At 32.0% G+C, this 23,575-nt stretch overlaps 4 protein-coding genes across 5 annotated transcripts; 3 read left to right on the top strand and 1 right to left on the bottom strand.

The window, feature by feature from the left end:
• Positions 1 to 10,062: 10,062 nt before the first annotated feature.
• LOC106757699 (aquaporin PIP2-7) lies at positions 10,063 to 12,358 on the top strand. The gene is made up of 3 exons (XM_014640452.2): positions 10,063 to 10,778; positions 10,911 to 11,051; positions 11,880 to 12,358. The coding sequence occupies exons 1-3, from the start codon at positions 10,185 to 10,187 to the stop codon at positions 11,997 to 11,999; spliced, it is 855 nt and encodes a 284-aa protein (XP_014495938.1). The 5' UTR covers positions 10,063 to 10,184; the 3' UTR covers positions 12,000 to 12,358.
• A 4,259-nt stretch (positions 12,359 to 16,617) lies between these two features.
• On the top strand, positions 16,618 to 17,154 carry LOC106756914. The gene is made up of 2 exons (XM_022779016.1): positions 16,618 to 16,857; positions 16,939 to 17,154. Exons 1-2 carry the CDS (start codon positions 16,666 to 16,668, stop codon positions 17,152 to 17,154), a joined length of 408 nt encoding a protein of 135 aa, XP_022634737.1. The 5' UTR covers positions 16,618 to 16,665.
• A 430-nt stretch (positions 17,155 to 17,584) lies between these two features.
• LOC106756913 lies at positions 17,585 to 19,392 on the bottom strand. The gene is made up of 4 exons (XM_014639511.1): positions 18,979 to 19,392; positions 18,608 to 18,831; positions 18,266 to 18,523; positions 17,585 to 18,161 (listed from the first exon to the last, which is right to left on the bottom strand). Exons 1-4 carry the CDS (start codon positions 19,390 to 19,392, stop codon positions 17,585 to 17,587), a joined length of 1,473 nt encoding a protein of 490 aa, XP_014494997.1.
• Positions 19,393 to 21,770: 2,378 nt separating this feature from the next.
• Positions 21,771 to 23,575, top strand: LOC106757391 (V-type proton ATPase subunit G). 2 transcript variants are annotated; one of them, XM_014640054.1, is made up of 4 exons: positions 21,771 to 21,850; positions 22,542 to 22,630; positions 22,905 to 23,005; positions 23,102 to 23,575. In XM_014640054.1, exons 2-4 carry the CDS (start codon positions 22,543 to 22,545, stop codon positions 23,243 to 23,245), a joined length of 333 nt encoding a protein of 110 aa, XP_014495540.1. In that variant the 5' UTR covers positions 21,771 to 21,850; position 22,542; the 3' UTR covers positions 23,246 to 23,575. The 2 variants fall into 2 exon arrangements, with proteins under 2 accessions (XP_014495540.1, XP_014495541.1); XM_014640055.2 differs by having other exon boundaries at positions 21,811 to 21,905.

Genomic DNA, 23,575 nt, shown 5'->3' with positions numbered 1-23,575 from the left:
AATAACATTATAAATCCAAAATTACTACCGGTTCAGGGTTTTACATGATTGAATGCTGACTCAACTAACCTTTAGTATATATCCATGAAAGTCTTGTAGTGCATGTCTGTTGTCTGTGAGACTGAAATTGATAGCCAGTTTTCAATTTCAGGAAGGACAAATGAGGGGTCAAGCGATTTTATGAATTTTGTCCAATAAAATAGTGGTAACGAGACTTCTGAATTTCGTTCTGCAAAAATCGTAAAGCAATTTAATTTTTTTTTTCTAAAAAATCGTAGAAAAAATCAATTTAATAATTTCTTTAACATTCTGCAGAGTTCTTATGCTATCCAGGATGAATCAGCACAGAGCTTTGGCAGATCCAGTGATGAAACTGGAGAGTTGCATGATGCGACTCAAAAAGATCAACCAAGCATTTCTTCTGTGACCTCAAAAAAATCCCAAAACTCTGAATAGATTCAAATCAAAACGGAGAAGACCAAAGCAGCCCCCTAATCTCCACTACGCTTTCCCATCATCACACACCAATCCATCCAAATTCTTGGATTCGAAGCATCAAATCCTCTCTTCCGGTTCATCACACAGTAGATACATACAGAAGANGAAACCCAATACAGGGAGATGGCTACAATTATCAGAACAAAAGAAGCAGAGGGAGAAGCGCCACTGACCCTATGAAGCTCCATCGGCTCTTGGCAGCGTTGGCGACGGGCTCTACTGTGACGGTGGCGGGCTCGACAAATTGAATTGGGGAAAAAGATCGAAATTAGGGTTTTATAAAGGATTTGGTTATTTTTGTTCGGTTTGAGGAAAAAGATCGAAATTCCGAGATATGAAAATTTCTGTTTTAGGGTTGGTTTGAGGAAGAAGATGAACTATGGGTTTTGCGGAGGAAGAAGATGAAGTGGGAGCTATGTTTGGATTCTGCAGAAGAAATTATTTTCTATTCCAAATTTACCTTTCTAAAATCCTGATCACACAAATATTTATTAATAATTATTAATATAAAATTAATTTATAATGCCACGTCATTGATATTTAAACGGCCGTTAACCATTTTTAACGGTAGGGGTTGGATTATTTCAAATTAGTACTTTTGAGGACCCAATTGGGAAGTTTTATAAGAACGGGACCAAAATGGAAAGTCCTTACAAAAACAGGGACGCCTAAGTGGTTTTAACCTAAATTAAAAACATGAAACATCGTTCACCTTGTATATCGCCCAAAACTTAAGAAACATATATATCTGTAACATGTTTAAAGAACAGAACAAGAAAATAATAATATTAGATGAGGAATTAGGAATTCTAATTCCAAATTCAGAATCTATATTCCGGTATATTCTAGAGGCTATGCCGAAATTGTCAACAGTTGGGATAAGAAAAGACGAATATTTTGATGGAGAGGAGAAAAGTGAGGAGGTGTTGACGTTTTCTATTTTGCCTCTGGAACAGGTAATTCGTTTAGGGGTTGTAGGGCTTTAGAAACCGACAATGAAATTATTATAGGACACGTTTGTGGTTAGATGATTCCTAGATTTTTATGTTAATGTTGTCATAAAGGAAGCTTCCGAAAACTATTTCTTTCTCCACGTGTATTTCCCGAAAACCGTCCAGGTATACATGCTCCTATTTATGCCTTCTCCAAATATCTCCTACCTATAATTCCATCCATCTCTTTTTCCAAGTTCCAACAAGTGTGTGTATATATATATATAGACATAAGATCTTTGCCAATTAACACATAGCAAACAGCAAATCCTGAACCCTTGTAAAAAGCCTCTTAGGAAAAAAATCTCTCTCTCTCTCTCTCTCTCTCCTCTTTCTAGACATAGGAGAAGGAGAGAAAATATTTTCGTTTTGCTACAGAAGATTGCATATTGTGATTGAGGAGGAAGATCAATCATTGTTGTCAAAGTATATATATGTGTGTGTCCCAATGAGCAAGGGAATGAGAAAGCTAAGTTCCTGGATCGAGGTTGCCCCGGCACCTGTAATTTTTCCTAAGAAACCTTCGAACACGCCTACTCTAGAAACAATAACCGAGGAAGCTGCTGAGGATTTCGAAAATGACGAGATCAGCTATAATAAACGATCTTCTCCCTGCTCTAACTGATGTGATCTGTTACATGCATAAGTTGTTTATCGTTTGATGTGGGGTACCTATCCACTGATCATGGACGCATGCATGCATGTGCATTTGGAGGGTGGTTCTTACTTGCATGTCGCGTCCAACCGAAGCTTTTATGTATGTGAGAAAGGTGAAATACTTAATAATGTTTCAAGATTTTGTCCAGTGAAGATGAGAACGTTTGGCCAAACATTTTTTCAAGGCTCTACTTTTATGAAGAGAATCCTGTTGTGTGATCTTCGTCGTCTTCGCAGCAACTTTGTATATTTGTAAATATATATATATATATATATATATATATATACATATATGTAACTAATTATGTAATTTTCTTTTTTAGTTTGCATATAAATATATGTATATGTAAATAATTTTCTTTATTAGTTTGCATATAATTTTAAAAGAAAAACTCATGTGTCCATGTGACAGTTTTCTCTTTTCTGGATGATGCTCTCTTTGATTGACGGAGTTTAGAAAAACTGGTAAATTATCTAGCTTTGCTGAATTGATCATTTGCTTTGCATACAACATTTAAGCTTTTTATTACTCGATTATTATTATATAATTTTTACTATTTAATTGTTTTCAATTTTATATATTTTAACAATCTATTAAATACATATAGCATCTGCCGATATATTAAAAAGTGTTTTTATTTATTACACATTATTGTGTCTATTGAATTTCATTATATATTATATGTAATAAATATAAATAATTGATACTATATATTGTTTTGTTCTAAGTTCGAGGACGAGTGATATTATTCAAGTCAATCAATTCTTATTTGAGATATTGTTCGATTTGGAATATATGTTTTATCACAATTTTGTTATTAAAATTTTTTTAGAGAATATAGAAGGAGAAAAAATGTATTTAAGTTGTCTTAAATATTGACTTATAAGTGATGTGAGACTATTCGACGTGATAAAAATAGTTATTCATCCTTAATAGAAAGTTTAAGGGACAAATGATTTGTCTTAAAACTTTGTTATCAACACCATGTTTTAGTGTGAAACTAAGTGGAGAACTGAATCAACTAATGTTGAAGAAAAAATGGATGGGTTATGATTATGGGTGAAATGTTACTCGAACCTAGAACTACTTGGTTCTTCTCGAAATATTGAGGCGCAATAGTTGACTAGACTCTGAATATTAGATATGACTTCAAAATAACAAGGACCAAGGTCGGTCAGTCACACAATGGAGGATAAGCTTCATCTTCGAGAAGGAAACAACCTTAATCACCAACTAAGGCCCTTAAATGGTCGCTCAATGATAAAGGAGGTAGGGGTGTAGAGAAAATCAGGAGGTTTGCCCAGAAGTAGCCACTTTTTAAAGGTGCGTAATAGCTCACTGATCAAGCGCTCTTGCATCGAAGATGAACATGGCAAAGTGATCTATTGAAGCGGTGGGATGTCAAAATAAATCGATAGGAGAATGTTCCGCCTTAGAGGGAAGGACCCACGCGAGTTGTGTTGGACGAAGCTGAAACGATAATGTCGGCTTCAGTAATGCAAACGTTCGTGACAATTCAATGCCTCGAAAAATCAAGGAATTCCCACTTAGAACCCATGTAACAATCTACACCAAGTAAGAAGTGTAAAACAATTAATTCATAAGGACCACCTAGTATAACCATTCATCAATAGAAGCTACTTCCCCTATCAGATAAAAATGCAAATATATAACCACAAAAGTAGGAATAATTACATCATAAATGATATTGTTTTCATAGAGTAGAGGTCCAAAAATAGATCAACGAGTACCATCAACATCTACTGGAGGGGCAATAATAAATATAGAAGATGCAATTAATAAAGTAGGATTCATCAAAATATCAAACTATTTAATGTAAAGATGATTTTGATGTTGGTTATCCAATTACAAGCAACCGATAGGCTTCTTCTGCTCTCACGTCTCTCAAAAATAACAGTATGATAAAATTTTGATTCATTTAATCATCAGGAACTCTCAAGCACAAAATTTCTCTATAATGACTTGCCCAAGAGTGAATGATTTATTTACCTATTCAGAGCAATTTACAAAAAGGGTTATCTTTAATGTACAATTTCTTGTTTCTGAGCTCATAAAGGGGTTGTAGATATTGTTGTGCGAACAATAGATGTTAGATATTTTACATGTAGACTTGTTGAAGTGGTTCAACACCAAAATGAAATGATGTCGGAAAGTAATTGGTTCAACACATTAATTGGTCGTATATTAGCAAACGATATATACACAGAGGTATGCATTGCCATTACAAATCAAGATATTGGAATTGGACTTTTCAATCAATTTAAAACCTTTCAAACAAAACCAATATCCCGAGTGGTGGTGACTCTTCCTCCCTCTTCCTCTTCCTTCTCCTTCTCCTTCTTCTCTATCCACTTATAATTCCTCATTCTCCTTCTCCTTTTCCTTAGTCATTGTTAGTAGTCACCGCCTTTGTCGTTGCATTCATGGCCTCCATAATTGTTGTTATCTATAACTATTGTTGTTGTTGTTGTCACTGTTATAATTATCACTGCAACCATCGCGGTTGTCTTTATCACTCCTATGATTACCTTCATCATGACTGCCACTACCACCACCTCCTTTTCTATCTTATTGTTCTTCTTCTTCTTTTTCCTTATTCCCTTCTTTTTTTTCTCAATTACTTTTATAAAAAATATTACATTAGATTTAACAATAAAATTGATGTTCATCAACAAATTTAATAAAAATTAAATTATCAACAAATTTGTTAATAATTTTTTAAAAAATTGATTATAAACGAATTTTTCAAGACATAATTCAAACAAATTTGAATTTTTATAAATATAGAAAATATGAATAATTATTAAATAAATACTCATTAAACAATATTAGTTATATTTATAAAATCACTTGTGACAGTTGATCTATATTCCTATTAAATTAATACTTACTTTAAATATATAATAATAAAATAATTAATAATAACTATAATATCAAATTACTAAAATGAGTTCTGTATGTAAATATTATGTTTAAACTATTCCAAAATAACTAAGTTATTTATTAAATCATACTTTTTAGTATGTTTATGGAATATAGATAATTAAAAAACATATATTTAATTTCCTTTTTCAGAGTACAAGATGCAAATAAAAGTGGTATAAGCCCATAAGCTAGCTCTGAAAACAGAAAAGAAAAGGATGATGAAATTGAACGTTAGATATGGGCTGAGCCCATGAAAGAAATCTTACACAAATGAGGGTTTACTATTTGGGGCATTGTTATTAACACTCCTTGTTTACTATTTAAAAACCAAAATAGTCTTCACATTTTAACTTGTTTTAAGGGAACCAAACGGGTGCACGAGTAATACTGTAAACAAAAACTAAGTATCCTATATATCCTTTACTTTTTATACTATCCATTTTTTCTTGTACTTAGTTACTAAATATACAAAATTTAGAGTCAATTATTTTTTACATTTAAAAAACTAAAGGTCAAAAATTATATTATATGTGCCCCATTTTGGTTATAGCTTTTTAATTATTAATTTCTTTTTACACTTTTTGTATTGATGAAGAGTGAGAGAAATGGACTTATATATAATAAGTTTACAAGTAAAGTTAACATTCTATTTTATATATATATACATACACACCCATATAAATTAATAGTTCACTTCTTTTTTTTTCTTGCACGTTTATACTTTTACCCTTCAATTTCTTGTGTTGTTCCTATTCTTATATAAATCACACATGCATGATTGTTTTGAAATTAATCACGATTGTCATCAGTAGGGACGATAATCATAACTATACTTTTTTTTTTTTGTAACGTTTTAGGCAATCGTCATTCAATAGATCTTAAAATCAAATATATCAAACTTTTGTATGTCAGTATAATGGAGTTAATTAAATAAAGTGTAACCAGTGCTATTTGTAAATTTCCAACATCGTGGTTAATTATCATGTTTATTCAAACATGAATTTTCGTTTTGGTATATACATGATTTGTCTAACGCATTTTGTTCCCTATTGATTTTCGACTTTATTATAATTGTATATCATGTCAGATCTTTGTTTTATGTGTAATTAGTAGAAAATGAAAATTCCCCGTATGTACTTAGTGTTTTGACATATAATTTATAGAATTGATAAATATAAAAGGTAGTTTTTACCTAAATTATTATTTAATTTATATGAATAATATTATTATTTTTTTAAAACACGTTTGCTTAAAAAATATCTATGCATAAATATATTCTTTTCTTCAAAAAGTAAATAAAAAATGTTATGTGTGTATTTTTTTCTAGGCAATTATTAATCGGATGATCAATCCTAAATCAGGTAAAATTAGACGGGCAGGTTGTAGAAATAGTTAAACTGAAACATATTAACTCCTAAATTATATTATTTAAAGGTTTAATCATAATTAGTCATGTTTGGATTATAACTATATATACTCTAATCAAAAGTCCATAAAAAAGTTTATAAGTAGAAGTTCAAGATAAAGAGATAGGCTACACATTAATTATGCATTTATTACCCTTACAATCTAAATTGAATACTTTGACATAGGAAAGGTACCCTCGACCAATGTTGATGAATAAAACTTGGACTCTGAGATGATAAGTTAAAGACCACCCGTTGAAGAGAAGACTCGATCCCATAAGTTCAAAATATTTTGACATCCACCATGAGAACAATATACTAATCCATGGTGACTATATGAAATATGACGAGCAACATAATTGTGAAAGAAGTAACATAGTTGTGAAAGAAGTGTATAACAATCAGCCAATTCATATAGAGATGATCACGAATTTGCAAAGAAAACTGAAGAAGATGCAACGTAAATATGAAGAAAAGCTTAAGAGTAGAGCACCAAGAACCTATACCATTCATCGTCCTTGTCAAAAGACTCATCATACAAAGAAAGATGAATCGTGAACATTATTATTACCTTGAGTAAGAAAACGCTTGATTGAGCAAGAAGTAGAAAAAGAAAAAGGTGAAAATGACAGGTCAGGCTAACCCTAATGTATAGAAATGCATATCTCAATTATCTCTTAGTCCAACTGTTAGATCTGTTTGCATCTAATGGTCCAAAACGATTTAATGCTTCAAATTTTGACAAGCGCCAAGTTTAAGGTGTCACAACTGTCTCCCTCAACTATCATAATTTTATACGAATGGCCAACAACAAAGACAACAGAAAACTATGCAGTCCAAGTACACCCTTTTACAACTTAAATGATGCTCGGTCTTGGAAGACCTGTGCATAATATGTCCCGTCTAGTCAATTATTTACTAGACGATCAACCCTTATTTAGGTAAACCGAACAATCGAAACACTATAGAAATCGAAAGGTCAAGCTAAAGCAAATTAACTCAAAAATCATCCTGTTTAAAAGTTTAATCAGAAATAGTTATGTTTGGACCGTAATTATGTCAACCTTACTCAAAAGTCCATCACAAAATTTATAAATAGATATTTAGAGTAAAGATATAAGTTACACATTTGTTACCATTTCAATGTGAACCAAATTGACTTTGATATTGAAGGACCTTATATTTTCAATCTTTGTTTACGAATAAAACTTGAATTCAAAAACAATTAGTTAAAAACCAAAGAAAACTTTTTCATACACTAAAATCTAACACATAAAATATATTATTTTTAAGTGAGTTTTGTTAAAAAATATAAATTATCTGCATTATACTCAAGTTTTTTTTATTATTATTTTTATATTAATTGAACAATGCGATTATTATTTTATCCATTATTTTTTTTATTATCTCGAAGATTAATAAATGTGAGATTTGGTATTGATATAAAATAAAATTACAGAAGAAAATAGAAATCACGTTACTCAATCAACAAAACAAATTAAATAAGAAATACTTGATTAAAAATATATATTTTAATATTAATAGACAAAAATTTTTTAAAATAACTCAATTAAAAATACTTGTGACATAAAACGGTAATTAAGTCTAATTTTTTTTTTTCTTGAGCATGAGATCTTTTTGCTGTGCGAGATTGTCCTCGAAAACTTCATCCACTTTTCTTCAAACATTCAATTCTCTACAAAAATAAACCAACAAAAAAATTAATTACATCTATTTAAAAAAAAAGAAAATTTTAAATCCTAAACTTTTTCATGAAAATAATATAGAAATAAATGAAAAAAAAAGAGATTCTAATAAAATAAGTACTTATCACAATAATCTTATAATACATCGTAAATCATACTAATAAAAGAATAAAAACTTTTAAAATTAATTTGGTGAGTTAAAAATTAAAACTTGAGTAATGTTCTATTTCTTTAAATTAATATTTTAATGATGAAATATAATGGCATCATCTAATAATCTCACCTATCTTTCTCCCCTGACTAACTACTAGTACTTTCAAACTTTTTTTATAGGACCAGCAGCTCAGTGCAGAATCAGGTGGTGCCCCATAATGTTTTTGTTTTTCTGTACAAATTATGTACATTTAAATCAATATTAAACAGGTATAAAATTAAAACTAAAATGCATTTTCATAATTTGTCATTAAAATTATAGTTTTATGTTATGAAACTCTATTGTTTAATTAATAAAATGAGTTTTTCAATTAGTATTGTACTAGATTCATATTTTTTTTTCCAGTTTAAAGTCTAACATCACTATAATTTTTTGTTCTGGTAAAATACCCTTCTTGACCTTTTCGCCATTTATTTCTGATTAATAGGATTATGCTTCATCCTCTTATATCGTGTTTTGTTTTATTCGGTCTAATTTTCTCTTACTCAATGTCGTATAACATGGTAGTTTAATTAATTTATCATGACAATTAATTACTAATTTTTTTATTATTATAAAGGTCAATCAATAAATTATTTTTTTTTTGGTTTTTTATGTATTCATACCCATAATTTTATATACTAAAATTTCTTATTGTATAGATATTACATTTGAATTAGTTTCATAATCATCAACTAATTTTAAAATAAAATAGTAAAATTATTTTTTCTAGTCTTTGATGAAATCACCATATTTAGTTAAAAAAAATTTAAATTTATTTTGGTAATTTTCCTATCCAAAATGTTTCAGTTTTAAGTTTGTGACCAAGTCCGCAAGTCCACAGAAGTATTGGGGACCATATGATAATTCCTAATTCTTTTTCGCCCATAAATTCTAAACTATCTTGTATTGTCATTGTTCTATGAATGCATTTATTAAATAATAAAACTATTTTAGTAAAATTATTTTAAAACAAAACATTCATTATTGTTATAAGAGAATCTTAAAAGAGAGTAAGTAATATCTGAAAGAAACAAAAATAGAAAGAGTGTTATTTAAATTGGAAAGAGTATTATTTAAATAAAATGTTAAATTTGACTAACCTCAAATTTAATACTATTTCTAAATGCAAATATATGTAAATCTCTTTCTTCCCTAACGTTCTCATATAGTAAATGAAAAAACAGTCCAATTTGGGATGCGATAATGAAAGAACACCGAAATAAAAGGAAAATAAAATTTTAACATCATTTTTTGACACCATTTTAACACTACACACGTGTCAAAATATGGTTGGACGATTTCAAATTAAAAAACAAACTTTGGTTTTTTTCTTCTAAATATACCCCTGTCTCAACTTTTTTAATTTGAAATCGTCCAATCACATTTTGATACGTGTGCAGTGTCAAAATAGTGTCAAAAAATGGTGTTAAAATATCATTTTCCTTTTATAAATTGCTCTGAATAAAGTTTGTTTTTTAATTTGAAATTGTCCAACACATTTTGACACGTGTGCAGTGTCAAAATGGTGTCAAAAAATAGTGTTAAAATTTTATTTTCCATAAAATTAGAATAATTTTATGCAGAAGACATGAAAGGGGTTAATGAGGAGCATAGAAGTACAAAGGTAGGTTCAGTGGGGGGCAGGGTAAGAGTGAAAAATTTACTTCACCCGTCAAGCTCAAGCAACAGGATCTTCCCTTGTATATATAGATACGCTTGCTTCCATAATTTCCTGTGAACCTTATCAACACAACACCGCTGAATCTTGCGACTCTCACAACCATGGCCAAGGACATAGAAACCGAGGTACCAACTGAATTGACCCACAAGGACTATTACGACCCACCCCCAGTCCCATTCTACGACGCCGCCGAGCTCCGCAAGTGGTCCTTCTACAGGGCTCTCATCGCCGAGTTCGTCGCCACCCTTCTCTTCCTCTACGTCACCATCCTCACCGTCATCGGCTACAACCACCAGACCCACATCGGCAACTCCTGCGATGGCGTCGGCATTCTCGGCATCGCCTGGGCCTTCGGCGGCATGATCTTCGTCCTCGTCTACTGCACCGCGGGCATTTCCGGGGGTCACATAAACCCCGCCGTCACGTTCGGGTTGTTTCTTGCCAGGAAGGTGTCGCTGGTGAGAGCAATCGCGTACATAGTGGCTCAGAGCTTGGGAGCTATATCTGGCGCGGGGCTGGTAAAGGCATTTCAGAAGAGCTACTACAACAGGTACAATGGTGGCGTGAACTTGCTCTCTGATGGGTACAGTAAAGGCACTGGCTTGGGCGCTGAGATTATTGGCACCTTTGTTCTTGTCTACACTGTCTTATCCGCCACCGATCCCAAGAGAAAAGCCAGAGATTCCCATGTTCCCGTACGTTTTTCTTTTTACTTTCACTCATCCACATAAACCAAGTCTTGGAACTTGGAACACTAAAAATCTCTATACTTAATTATACCAGATTAATTTGATACAAAACCTTGAGCCAGTAAAATACTTATGCAGGTTTTGGCACCACTTCCAATTGGGTTCTCGGTGTTCTTGGTTCACTTGGCCACCATCCCTGTCACCGGCACTGGCATCAACCCCGCCAGAAGCTTCGGCCCTGCTGTCATATTCAACAACGAGAAAGCATGGGATGACCAGGTACGAGATCCATGCATATATTTCATTTCAGTTTTCTGTGTTAACTTTTATGTCCAAAAAATTAAATAAATAACGATGAAACAGTTTATAAGTCCCACTGTACTTCTCACATGAAGTGGATGTGTTTCAAATATTTGGGTTAATATGTACGTATAATCTGTCATTGTAATCTATTATAATTGAATAAATTTTTGCTTAGATGAATTTGTCGAAAGTGGTCTTTAAAATGATTTTTTTTTCGGATGAAATAAAAAAAAACAGTTTTTTCTTTTCCCAGAAAAATGTAGTAGCTTATGAAGACAAAAAGAGAAAAAAAAATGTTAAGAAATAACCCTAATTTATAAATGTTCTCATTCAATAAACTTGTTTAAAAACAATTATTTATTTTTCCAAATATTTAGCTGAAATTGCAAACAATTTTTTTTCCATACATGTTCTTATTCATAAATATTTTGTAATGATTTAATTTTATAGTATTTGTTAATTAGTCAAACTATTACCTAAACTATTCATGATTAAGTTTAATAATAATTTAATAAGTTAATTAATCTAGTTAATAACATTAAACTTGTTATTGATGTATAATTAATGCTGACTACTATCTTTAATATTTCATAGTATTTAGTACTTATCAAGGAAAAGAGTTGTAAAGTAGTCGATAAAAGAAAGAGCTTGAAATGAAGCTTGTAAAAGAGACAAATAAGATTTTACCGAGAATGTTATATACTAAGTACAGTGGTCATTAAAATATTTTTAACCTACAGAAATGAAAAAAATGTAATTTTTGTTACTAAATTTGGTTACTGAAAATTGTTTTGGAATGGTTAGTGGATCTTCTGGGTCGGACCTTTCATCGGTGCAGCCATTGCTGCAATCTACCACCAGTACGTATTGAGGGCACATGCGGTAAAGGCTCTCGGGTCATTAGGGAGCTCCTCGCACCTGTAATTCCAACAAAACCGCATGGAGACAGCCTTAATTAATCGTATTCGATGGATCTTGGATTTGGGATTTGTATATCCTCGTCGCTGTGTGTATTTATTTATGTTTACTATTTGTGGTAACGTCCATTCAACAGACATGCATGTCCATGTTAATTTGTGTATGCATTTGTTTAAGCCTTACATTAAATGATCCTCTATCCTACTACATGTGCGCTAATTACCTGTGGCTGTGGTTCTCGGGTGATGATAGGATCACATGTAGTAGTGAAGAGGTGTTTCTGAGAGCGAGATCGTTGTACCGTGTCTATTTAACTGTGTCCCGATTAATGGATTTATCTATCGGTGTGGTCCATGATTGTTTAATTTTTCTGTTCTGAAATCAAAGGTCGTGTGGTCCAGTACGGATTTTTATTGGACTGAGAATCTTTTCCCCCGGGGTGATCAATGACGTCCCTGTCTTTACTCGTTACATGCTTTATGCATGGATGGATGAGGGGGACCGAACTCCTTTCCAATCTGTCTATTTATTTCAACGTGAGGAGGTGAACAAATTTCAAAACCAAAACTCATAAACTACATGTTAGTGTCAAACTTTCTCAATCTTTGTCATTTTTCCTACCAAACATATCTGTCATTATCCAAGATGGGTAAGTGTATGCAAGGTGCATATTTAGCCAACTTGTGATGTGATCGATGCGATTGCGACTTTTTGTTGGAAGTTATCCAGGGAAGGATTTGCTTTTTCGATCGATCTCCCATGGGTTATGGAATTCATACAAGTTCAGTATTTAATAAAAACTGTAAACTTAGTACTTCGGCACTAGATTTTGTTTAAGTTTGTGTTTCTCCTCTAATGGGGGACGAGGATCACGTCTAGAGGATGTGTTTGTCTTCATCGAATATCCACTCTACTCCTTTCTTTGTGTAATGGATTGGTGTATGGAAGTGACATCTAGCATATAAAAATCTAACCAATTAATTTATCTCTTAATAATCATTAATACAAACTTTAACCACTTATTAGTAACATTGTAATATTAATTATGTTTTAACTTTGTTCAATTGTTGTCGGTATCAAGAAGTTGCAAAGTTCTTTCCTGCAGGTCGACCACTCGATTCTTTCAAATCAATATTCTATCTCATCCAATTGGTCGGCTATAAGTCTACATTAAGAGAGTTTTTGTAACTTTAATGTCTTGTTCACTTGAAGGGATTTGAGAGAGAATAATTGAGTAACTTTGAACCTAATTTTTTTGGTTGTTTATTTGAGTGGACTTGGAGATAAGTGAAAGTGAATTTGGAAGTAAATTTTTTTAATCTGTCACATAAATTAAATCATACATTAATTTTCACAAACTTTTACTTTCAAATTCACCTTCACTTATCTTTAAATTCACTCAAATAAACAAAACAAAAATATATATTTAAATTCTTTCAAATCTACTCAATTACATTACTTAAATTTCTTTAAGTAAACAAGACATACAAGTTTAAATAAAGAAAAAGTGTATGAACTATAGTCTTAAACATTTGATGCTCGTGTTCTTCCAGAAGAATTGTGTGATTTTGCAGAAACTAATATTCTAGGGTTTGACTGGTCAAGAAAAGTTTGGAATTAAAGACATGAAATGATGAGAAATAAATTCTGAAGTGGATTGAAAGTAGCTCTGCTGGCTCCGCCAAACAGAAACAGCTGGTGAAAAGAAGTTCATTAAATTACTTATAATTCTAATTACATTTTTTTTTTGCAAAACATAAAAAAATATAGTTATTTTCTAAATGGTAAAATCTTTTGTTTTTGTTTCAACTAAGTATCAAAGATTTTACCTGGTAAAGTTTTCTAAAATTATTTACCCACAACAAAACTTTAGACACTATCATTGAGGTTCTTTTCCTTATTTGGAGTTTATGTCAACTTCTAAAGTTGGGTAAAAACCTACATTGGAAAAAAAAAATTGACTTCTCAGTAATGTTTTCTTTGATACAAAAAAAATTGACTTCTCAGTAAATTTATGCCTTTTTTATATTTTCTATTTGATGGTTTTTAGTTAGGATATTTAGCAAGGGAAGAAACGTCTCCAATTCTAATAATATACATAATAATTAAGTTAGGGTACTTCTTATTTTTTTAATTAATATTAATGTATTTTATTTGTTAAAATTGATGGTCTCTTTTCTAGTGTCTAGTACAAGTTTTTTAATTAAGATTAATTAAAAGTATCTTCTCTGTTGAAGTTTTAATATCAATGTTAATTAGAACATTAATAAAAATTATTTTCCGAAAATTTTATCAATTGATAATGGTAACATTTCAAATATTTTATTTTAAAAAATTAAGCAATTTAAATGAAGCAATTCAAACTTAATACATTTTGTACTTTTTTGAAAATTATAAAACGTTTTATTGTCATTTGAGTCTAGTTTGACAATATTCATTTTAATTCATGAAATTCTACAAGTGTTAAGCGATGTATCATCCATGAAGACGTATATATATATATATATATATATATATATATATATATATATATATATATATATATATATATATATATATATATATATATATATATATATATTGGAAGCCTTAGTTATGTTTATTTGAAAGGATTTGGTACGAGGGATTTTGAGGGATTGTACGAACCACTCATCCTTGCATTTTGAATAGATTAGAGATAATTTGAAAATGTTTTAAAGACCAAAATAGCCTTGTTTTTCATTTTAATTGTTTATTATTATGTGATCTAAGAACATTTAAAAGAGCAACGAAAATAATATTAATTACTAATAACAATAATTAATAATAATAATATTTATATTTAAATCACATTGATAATTATCTAATTTTATTCATTAAAACTTTTTTTAATCTATTATATCATTATATTATACACAAAATTTTCATCTCAAATCATCTTAAATCACACAATCTCTTCCTTCATCCAAATAACTATATTTTCCCTTGTTTTTTCTTTTACAAATTCATCTTCAAATTCTAAGTATCCCAGATTACGTCGAGTCAATCACAAATCCATTGCTTTGACTAGGGTCAATAATGCATATTTAATTTTAAAAATATCTTAAAAAAATTTTGTTTTCTTATCAAACGTTAAAATCTACCAATTCATTCATAATGTTATAACAAATACCATAGATAGAAATAATTATTATATTTTTTTTTTATAAAATAGGAATCAGTTTTGTATACGTAGTATGCAAATAAATAAGAATACCAAATACACGACTTTTCCCATATATATAACTATCACGTAAAGTTAATTATATTATATTTTTTGTAATTTAAAATATCTGTATATGAGGAATGATTTCAATAAAATGTTAGGCTAATGTGAGTTGCACTCATGTATTTAAAATAAATATTATTTACTCGATCTTTAACGAATTTGAGTAAATTATTTTTCATTCTATCTACATACATGGTGATGCAAATTGTTTTTTTATAATAACTATTTATTTTCGTTCTTCCACTTTCTTTTTTACTTTTCCTTAAAATATGAATTAAATATTTTTTTATTTTTTGTTCTAAAATTTCTGATAACAAACAAGCATGTTATTGAAATAAGTTTCTTAAACGTAGAGTTATTTAAAATGTCATTTCTGAAAATACAATTTATATTGAAAAAAGAAACGTCTTTTTTTTTGGGTGATATATGTACAGTATTAAAACAAAATACCTGCTTATACAAATTAATTATCACATCATCATATACATGTTCAAGTATATTGACTAGAGATAAGTAAATATATAGAAATAAAAAACGCATCTCTTGAGTTTTAGTTGATACAACTTTATTTCTACTTTCAATGATATTAACCAACATATTTTACTTCAATATGTTAGTCATAATTTGGTAAATAGAAGATTGATTGTATTATTTTTATATTAGAAGAATAAGAAGTTTAATTTATTAAAATAAACAGATAAAAATATCGGTTCAAAAATTTATTGAATTTTCAGAATTATAACACATTTTAATTTAAAATTATGAATAAATAATAAACAGATTCTTGGAGTAAATCTTCACACAGATAACAGCATTAAATTTTATAAACATTGTATTTCAATTTTTGAAAAGTATAAAATGTATCGGTTTAGTCCAAGGAGGAAGGAATTTGGATAAACTGAACCCCAGGAATCAAGGGTTGCTTACAGTTATGGACTTTCAACTTGGGCCTGTGCTAATATATGCATTGCATCGGAAGTCAGCTTCTCTCGTCTTTCATATTATTATTATTATTATTATTATTATTATTATTATTATTATGGCTTAATAGCTATTTTGGTCCCTATTTTTGTTGGGTTTGTTCATTTTGGTCCTCATTTTTTTTTTTGTTCAATTTGGTCCTAAAGGTTGTAAAATATGTTCAATTTGATCCTTTTCTGAAACGGCGTCTAAATAGTTAACGGCAAACAGTACACCTATGCACTGTAGTGACGATTTGGCACAGGACTGCCTATCTTTAGTAGCGTTACGTGGACCTAATTAAAATTAAATTGAAATTAGGGGTATTTAATTGCAAATACCCCCAAATTGAAGCAATGTTGAAAAGTACAGACTTTGAAATTAGGGTTTTCAAATTAGCCTTTGAAAAGTGCAGGGTTCCAGAGCTTAACCAATCTTCATCCCATTCTTGGTGGTTGGCTAGCAATGTCTCATTCGCAATCTTCTTCTTCTTGTTGCCATGGCATGAGCCGCCGAAATTGTTATTCCTCACATGGTGGGGGTTCAATGGGATTAGGGATAATTCCCATTTGCAATTGTGGTGAGAGCACAGTAGTAAAAATGGCTAGAACTTCAAAGAATGCTGGAAGATATTTTTGGGGTTGTCGTAACTACAAGGTGATNTGAATAAAAACATTTGTAATTAAACCCTATTTTGTTTATGTGATGATAATTGACACTGTCTTTGATGAATAACAGAGTGGAGCTGGAAATGTGACTTGGTGTAACTATTTCAAGTGGTGCAATGAAGAAGAAATTGATGAAAAGGATGTTATCATTCANAGGCAAAGGAGTAAGATCTGTGATATGGAGAAGACAATGAAAGCTTTGAAGAGAAGCATGAAGTTATTAGTATCAGTGATCTGTGTTCTTATTGTAGTCATCATAGTTATGTTGTGTGTGTTATTAGGTTGATGTGTTCGAAGTGGGTTTTTAGGTTGTGTGTGTTATTAGGTTGTGTTATTAGGTTGTGTGTGTTATTAGGTCGAGGTTGTAACAGATCAGTGAATGAAATATGTATTGTATTAGTGTTTAATTGTTCAAATTAGTCCTCTTTTTAGTTAAAAATATGCCAATGTAGTCCCTTTGGTAATGATTGATGTGTCCGTAATTGGTGATGGTTATAATCAATATGAATACCCTGTGTACATCAAAACATTAAAACAACAGTATGTTTTCACAATAAAAACAGATGNATTAACAATAATCATAAGAACAATATCTTGGGTACATCAAAACATCAAGTACATCAAAACATCAAGTACATCATTGTGAACTACTATAAAGTTCTTCAAAACATTATAAACTCTAATTTGGTATCCAGAAACTCTGAACATTAAAAAGTCTAATTTGGTCTCCTTTTGATTGGTAACTTGTCCCTTCTGACTGGCTCAGTTGGTTCTGTGGATTCCTGTGTTGGTTGGGGTGGTTCATCACATGGTTTAGACCTTTCTTGACTTGGTTCTTCAGAAGGTTGTGGACGTAAGGGGCATTGATTTCTGTTGTGGCCAACAATACGACATATGCTGCATTTTTTCCGGTGGCCACCTTTGCTCATCTGCGTTTCATCCCTTCTTAGTTCCCAACTCTTCAACCTTCTCTTTTTCTTGGGTCTGCCAGGTAACTTTCTTCTGAATGGTGGGAGGACGTCTGGGTAGGATGTTCTTTCCCAAAGAAGGTGCCCATTCACTGGAAATATGATAGACGCATAGGTTTCATCATACGTTGACCTTCTGAACCAAATGGGGACAAAGTCTTCTGGATTTAGATTTAAGAATGTCATTGCTGCAATTGCATGGCAGCAAGGGATGCCACTAACGACCCATTTCCTGCAGGTACAGTCTTGAGTGTCCAGGTTCACAACAAACTTGTTTGTAACCATTGCAAAATGCCTTACTTCAAACAATTTCTCTCCACACCAGCTGCCATCAAATAATAGAACAATCAATTCTAACTATCAACTGATCAATAACAACATTGTAATAACAGAGATGACATAATTCCATGTACAGAAAGAAGTGCTTACCTAGGGATCCAATTCTTACATAATCTTGATTCTTTTGCAAGCCTCTTTTTAATCTTGGGGCAAATCTGAAAGTCCATATTTGCCATCTTGATTCTGTTCGTTGCCCATTTTTTCATGATGTAAACTCTAATTTCCTCTAGCATGGTTATAATGGGCTTTCCTCGAGCATCAACAATAATAGTATTAAAAGCTTCACTCATGTTATTTACTAATGTATCACATACAACTCGACCTGTAAATCTAGACCTAGACCAATACCTATTACAACGAATAATGAATGGTTAGGAAGGACACAGTACATTACAGGAGCAATTACAAACTTTAGTAAGGTAAAAGGAATACCTTGGGGGAAGAACAATGAGGTGTTTGTAAGCCTCTACATTCACATATTTGATTTTTAACATTTCTCTTTCCCAAGCTTCGGGGTAGTAACTAGTAGCAGGCTTCCACATCAGATTCTTCAATGTTTGCCCTCTAAACTTTTTCCTGAAATTTGCATATAGGTGTCTCATGCAAAATCTGTGCTCAGCCCCAGGTAAAAGTTCAGCCATTGTTTCTTTTAAACCCTGTACTCATAATCAAAACCGAGGACCAAAATGAACATTATTAATCAAAAACGAGGACCAAATTGAACATTTTAAATCAAAATCAGGACCAAAATGAACAAACTGTACTTAAATAATAAAATTAATACATGAGGGAAACAAAATTACCTTCTGTTGGTCAGACATAAAGGTGCATGAATTACAAACTTCTGACCCTCCAAGATCTTCAATCAACAAGTCCAAAAACCACGTCCAAGTTTCTTTATTTTCAACCTCCACTATTGCATAAGCTATAGGTAACATCTGTTCATTGGGATCCCTACCAACAGCGGTTAATATCTCCCCCTTGTACTTCCCTTTAAGAAAACATCCATCCAAACCAATAAATGGCCTACAAGAGGCAAAACTATTCTTGCAAGCTTTTAAGCAAACATAGAACCTCTGAAAAATGGTCTCACCACTTTCACTGTCAGCCTTTATTATCACTGTTGATCCAGGATTAGATTTCAATAATTCATGAGCATAATCATATATTCTCGTGAACTGTTTCTGAAATGAACCTTCAACATTGCATGCAGCCATTATTTTTGCCCTACGAGCTTTGGATATTGAGACATTAGTATTCCATTTCCTCAAAGCTTTTGATCTTATTTCATTTATTTTCAAATTTGGATTTTCTTGTAGTGAGGTATCCAACGTCTCACTCAACCATTTAGTATTCATCATCTTCACATTAAACTGTCTACTGCAAGAATGCCTATCACAATCTTTCTCAATTGCCATGTTCTACAGCCTTCTACATAACCACAATAAGCCATCCATTCACATTTTTTTTGGGCACCCAAGCATATCACTCGTACCCTTTTGCTGTCATTTTTAACAAACTTTAAATTCCTCCCAGAATGGACCGCATAACTTCTAATAGCCTCCATGAAGTCATTTTTATCACTAAACTTTGTACCAACTTCCCACTTGTAGTCTTCCATATTTGTTGGCTTAACAAACGTCCCAAATGGACCACAAGTTCCCTCATCATCACCTCCATCCTCATTTCCACTTTGTTCTGGACTGTCCAAATATTCACTGTCCCACTCATCATCAGACAACCCCCTATCTTTTGGGTTTGTCTGTCTATGTTCACTCTCATCTTCACAACCTTCTACTGGCACAGAACCTTGTACAATGTTCTGTACAAGGTCATCAATATTCAACTCAACATCAATTAGTCCCTCATCTATTTCTTCTTCTTCTTCTTCCTCATCATCCTCACTCAAACTACATTCTTCAATAACCACTTCTTCCTCTTCACCCCTTTGGCCGTGTTGTTCATGTGTATCCACTGCATCCTCTTGAACATGAACCTCCACTTCATCCTCTTGTTCATGTGTTTCCACTTCATCAACCTCCACTTCATCCTCCTCCACATGCAACTCCACTTCAGCCTCCTCCACATGCACGTCCCCTTCAGCCACCTGCCCTTCAACCTCGACCTCAACCTCCTCCCCTTGCACCTCCACTTTGTCCTCCTCACTATCCACAGTCCCATCACACAACAAATAAACTTCTTCATTTAAATCACTTTCAGGAATTATCTCTGGCTCATCATTCACATCGTGGACCACATACAAGTTAACTACCACCAAAAACTTGGCAACGCCAACCATGTTAATTGCATCTTTATCATTATACAACTTATGCAAACAATTTTCAATGGAATAAAACAATTCAGACACTTTAATATACCCCAAATCCTTAATGGAATCTAGTACTTCGAAATAACTCCACTTGTCAGGGTCTACAGTCCAATATGTTTTTTCCCCACCAACATATTCAAAAGGTGCGTCCTTAACTAGGGTCCCACCATGGTGGACCACAACTCTAAAAGTATCCTCTGCCATTCCAAACGCTACCCTACAAAATCAATTTTAAACAAAATTGGGACCACTATGTTCGCACTAAACCCGTAAATGGGACCACTATAGAAACCATAAACAATAAACAATCAACATAAAAAATTGACATTTACCAATTAATCAACATAAACAATCAACATAAACACTGTTCGCACAAATTTCAAACCAATTTATCAACAGTTCGGACAAATTTCAAACCAAAAAATTTATATTATATACAAAAACTCTGTTCAACAGAATCAGACACAGCAAGAGCACTAACCTTAGATTACTGTGTCAGTCAGCGATGACGGCTTTCAATTTCAGCCACACGTTAGTTTTCTTCTTCCCAGCCAAAAAATTTCGCTTTCGATTTCGTATGCTTCAAATTGGGGAAATCTGATTCTTAAACCCTTAATTTAATTTCATTCGAAAACCCTAATAAAAAACCCCTAATTTCAATTTAATTTAATTAGGTCCACGTAACGCTACTAAAAATCATCCACGTAGGCAGTCCTGTGCCAAATCGTCACTACAGTGCATAGGTGTACTGTTTGCCGTTAACTATTTAGACGCCATTTCAGAAAAGGACCAAATTGAACATATTTTACAACCTTTAGGACCAAATTGAAGAAAAAAAAAATGAGGACCAAAATGAACAAACCCAACAAAAATAGGGACCAAAATAGCTATTAAGCCTATTATTATTATTATTATGAAAAAAGTCTTTTTAACAACTTTTTTTAACAATGGTAGTTTATGATTGATCCGTTTCAAATATTTTTTTAGAATAAATTCAAACAGACCAATAGAATTATAGCTTGTAGCACGTGTCCTGTTATTAAAAAGTTGTTAAAATATGATTGTCTTAAATAATAAAATAAAAAAGGTTATGGGTGATTTTATCATACTGTGTACATTTTTTTTGTCAGCATCATACTGTGTATAATATATTCTTTTATATTAATTAATAAATGCATGATATAACTTTTTAAATATTGATATTTATAATATTATTGAAAAAAATAAAATCATTTTCTTTTAAAACTATATATAAAAACAGAATCAGCAAAAGAGTCCTCTGCTAGAAAGGTTTATCACACAACCTCCGGTTTTCTCTGAATCCAACACACACTCCAAGTGATACGGTACTTCCTCTTCTCTCTCCGCCGTTTCAGATCTACGATTTCCATGTTAATGCAGGTCTTTTAGATATCATGCGTTTCTCACACTATGCTCAACTCGTTTTCCTCTTCTCATTCATCCTTTTTTAATCTCTATGCTTTCATCACATGATCAACGCTTGGCTTTTCATCTGCTTGTGATCGACTATGTATTTTCATCTGATTGATGCAATGTATAATCACCATGGATTATTTGTATATGTTGTCTATCAATTGACGTTTTGATGCGCGTGTTTGATCTGCTTTCTGCACGATATCGTTGTCTTAAATCGCAAAAAGGAGAATTAGGTTTTCATATTTAAGTTTATCGGCATTGTAAGTATATTGAATCACTTCACCAAGGGAGAGCAAAAGTAAATTAAGGGACACTCTATTCTAGTGTTTAAAATTGAAATCTAGTACATAATTAGTGTGATGATTATTCTCCGCCTCCTTCTTTTGGGGTGAGGAGAAGCGTTTCCGGTGGGATTATTTGTCTAATTTGTTGAGCTCAAGGTCTTTGTGTTACAACGTATGCGAAGTTATTTCCATGTCGCGATCGTTGTGGTTTGATTGCGAAGGTATTTGTTTGAGTTGCTGAAGGACTTGATTTATGTTTAGTTTGTAGATTTAGTAATTTCGTATATGTGATAGTTACCTACTGATTTTATCACAGAATGGCATCCAACAGGGGTCAAGGTGGAATTCAACAGTTGCTGGCAGCTGAACAAGAAGCACAAAGGATTGTCACTGCTGCCAAAAATGGTATTGTTTATATTCTTGTCTCCCTCTGTCCCTTTTGCATTGGTATTTTCATTTTCATATGTAGGTCTGAGTTATTGGTTTTATGAGGGGTCGGTTTGCTTGTTTCCTTATACATGTGACAGCAAATTCTTTAAGTATTACTATAATAAGTTATTCCACCGCTCCTCCCCTATCTTTTTGTTTATTTCCTTTATTGTACTCCTGTAACTTGAGCTGAATCTAGTTGTAATCTCTTATTGGTGAACTTATCAGTATAATTATTGTCCCTTGCTAGAAAAATTGGCTAGACTGAAGCAGGCCAAAGAAAACGCTGAAAAGGAAATTGCTGAGTACAGAGCTCAGTTGGAGTACGAGTTTCAAAAGAAAGTGTCAGAGGCAAGTCTATAATTGACTACAGTAAAATAACTATAGCTGTTGTACTGTACCACTGTCTCGTTCTAAGTTTGTATGCTTTCATTCTCATGAATACAGAGTAGTGGAGATTCTGGTGCTAATGTGAAGAGACTTGAGCTAGATACTGGTGCAAAGATCCATCACCTGAAAACTGAGGCAGGGAGGATATCAGGGGACGTTGTCACCATGCTCCTCAAGTATGTAACTAGTGTGAAGAATTAAATATTGTTGCCGGTAACTCTCAAGTTATGCAGAATAATATATATCATTCATCTTGTGTTTATTATTGGTCTAGATTGTGGTGGAAATAGAGTGTTGCCTTTTTGCTATGATATGTGGTGTCTTGTTGCCATGTAAAATTAATTTTTGATTTGTTAAAATAAGCGGTTAAGAATTCATACACATGCTTATATCTATCACCACTTTACCATAGGTCTGAGAATCACTTTGTCAGTTTATATTGAGTAAAGCTGGAACCAATGATTTAATCTTTTGTAAACAGACCGTCATATTCTCCTTTTACTTGATTTTGGCTTCGACTGAGTCTGTTAA

This window comes from Vigna radiata, chromosome 3 (genome assembly GCF_000741045.1).
Source record: "Vigna radiata var. radiata cultivar VC1973A chromosome 3, Vradiata_ver6, whole genome shotgun sequence".
NCBI classification, from domain to species: Eukaryota; Viridiplantae; Streptophyta; class Magnoliopsida; order Fabales; family Fabaceae; genus Vigna; species Vigna radiata.
The sequence above is the reverse complement of the archived record's forward strand: the minus strand, read 5'-3'. Positions and strand labels throughout refer to the sequence as shown.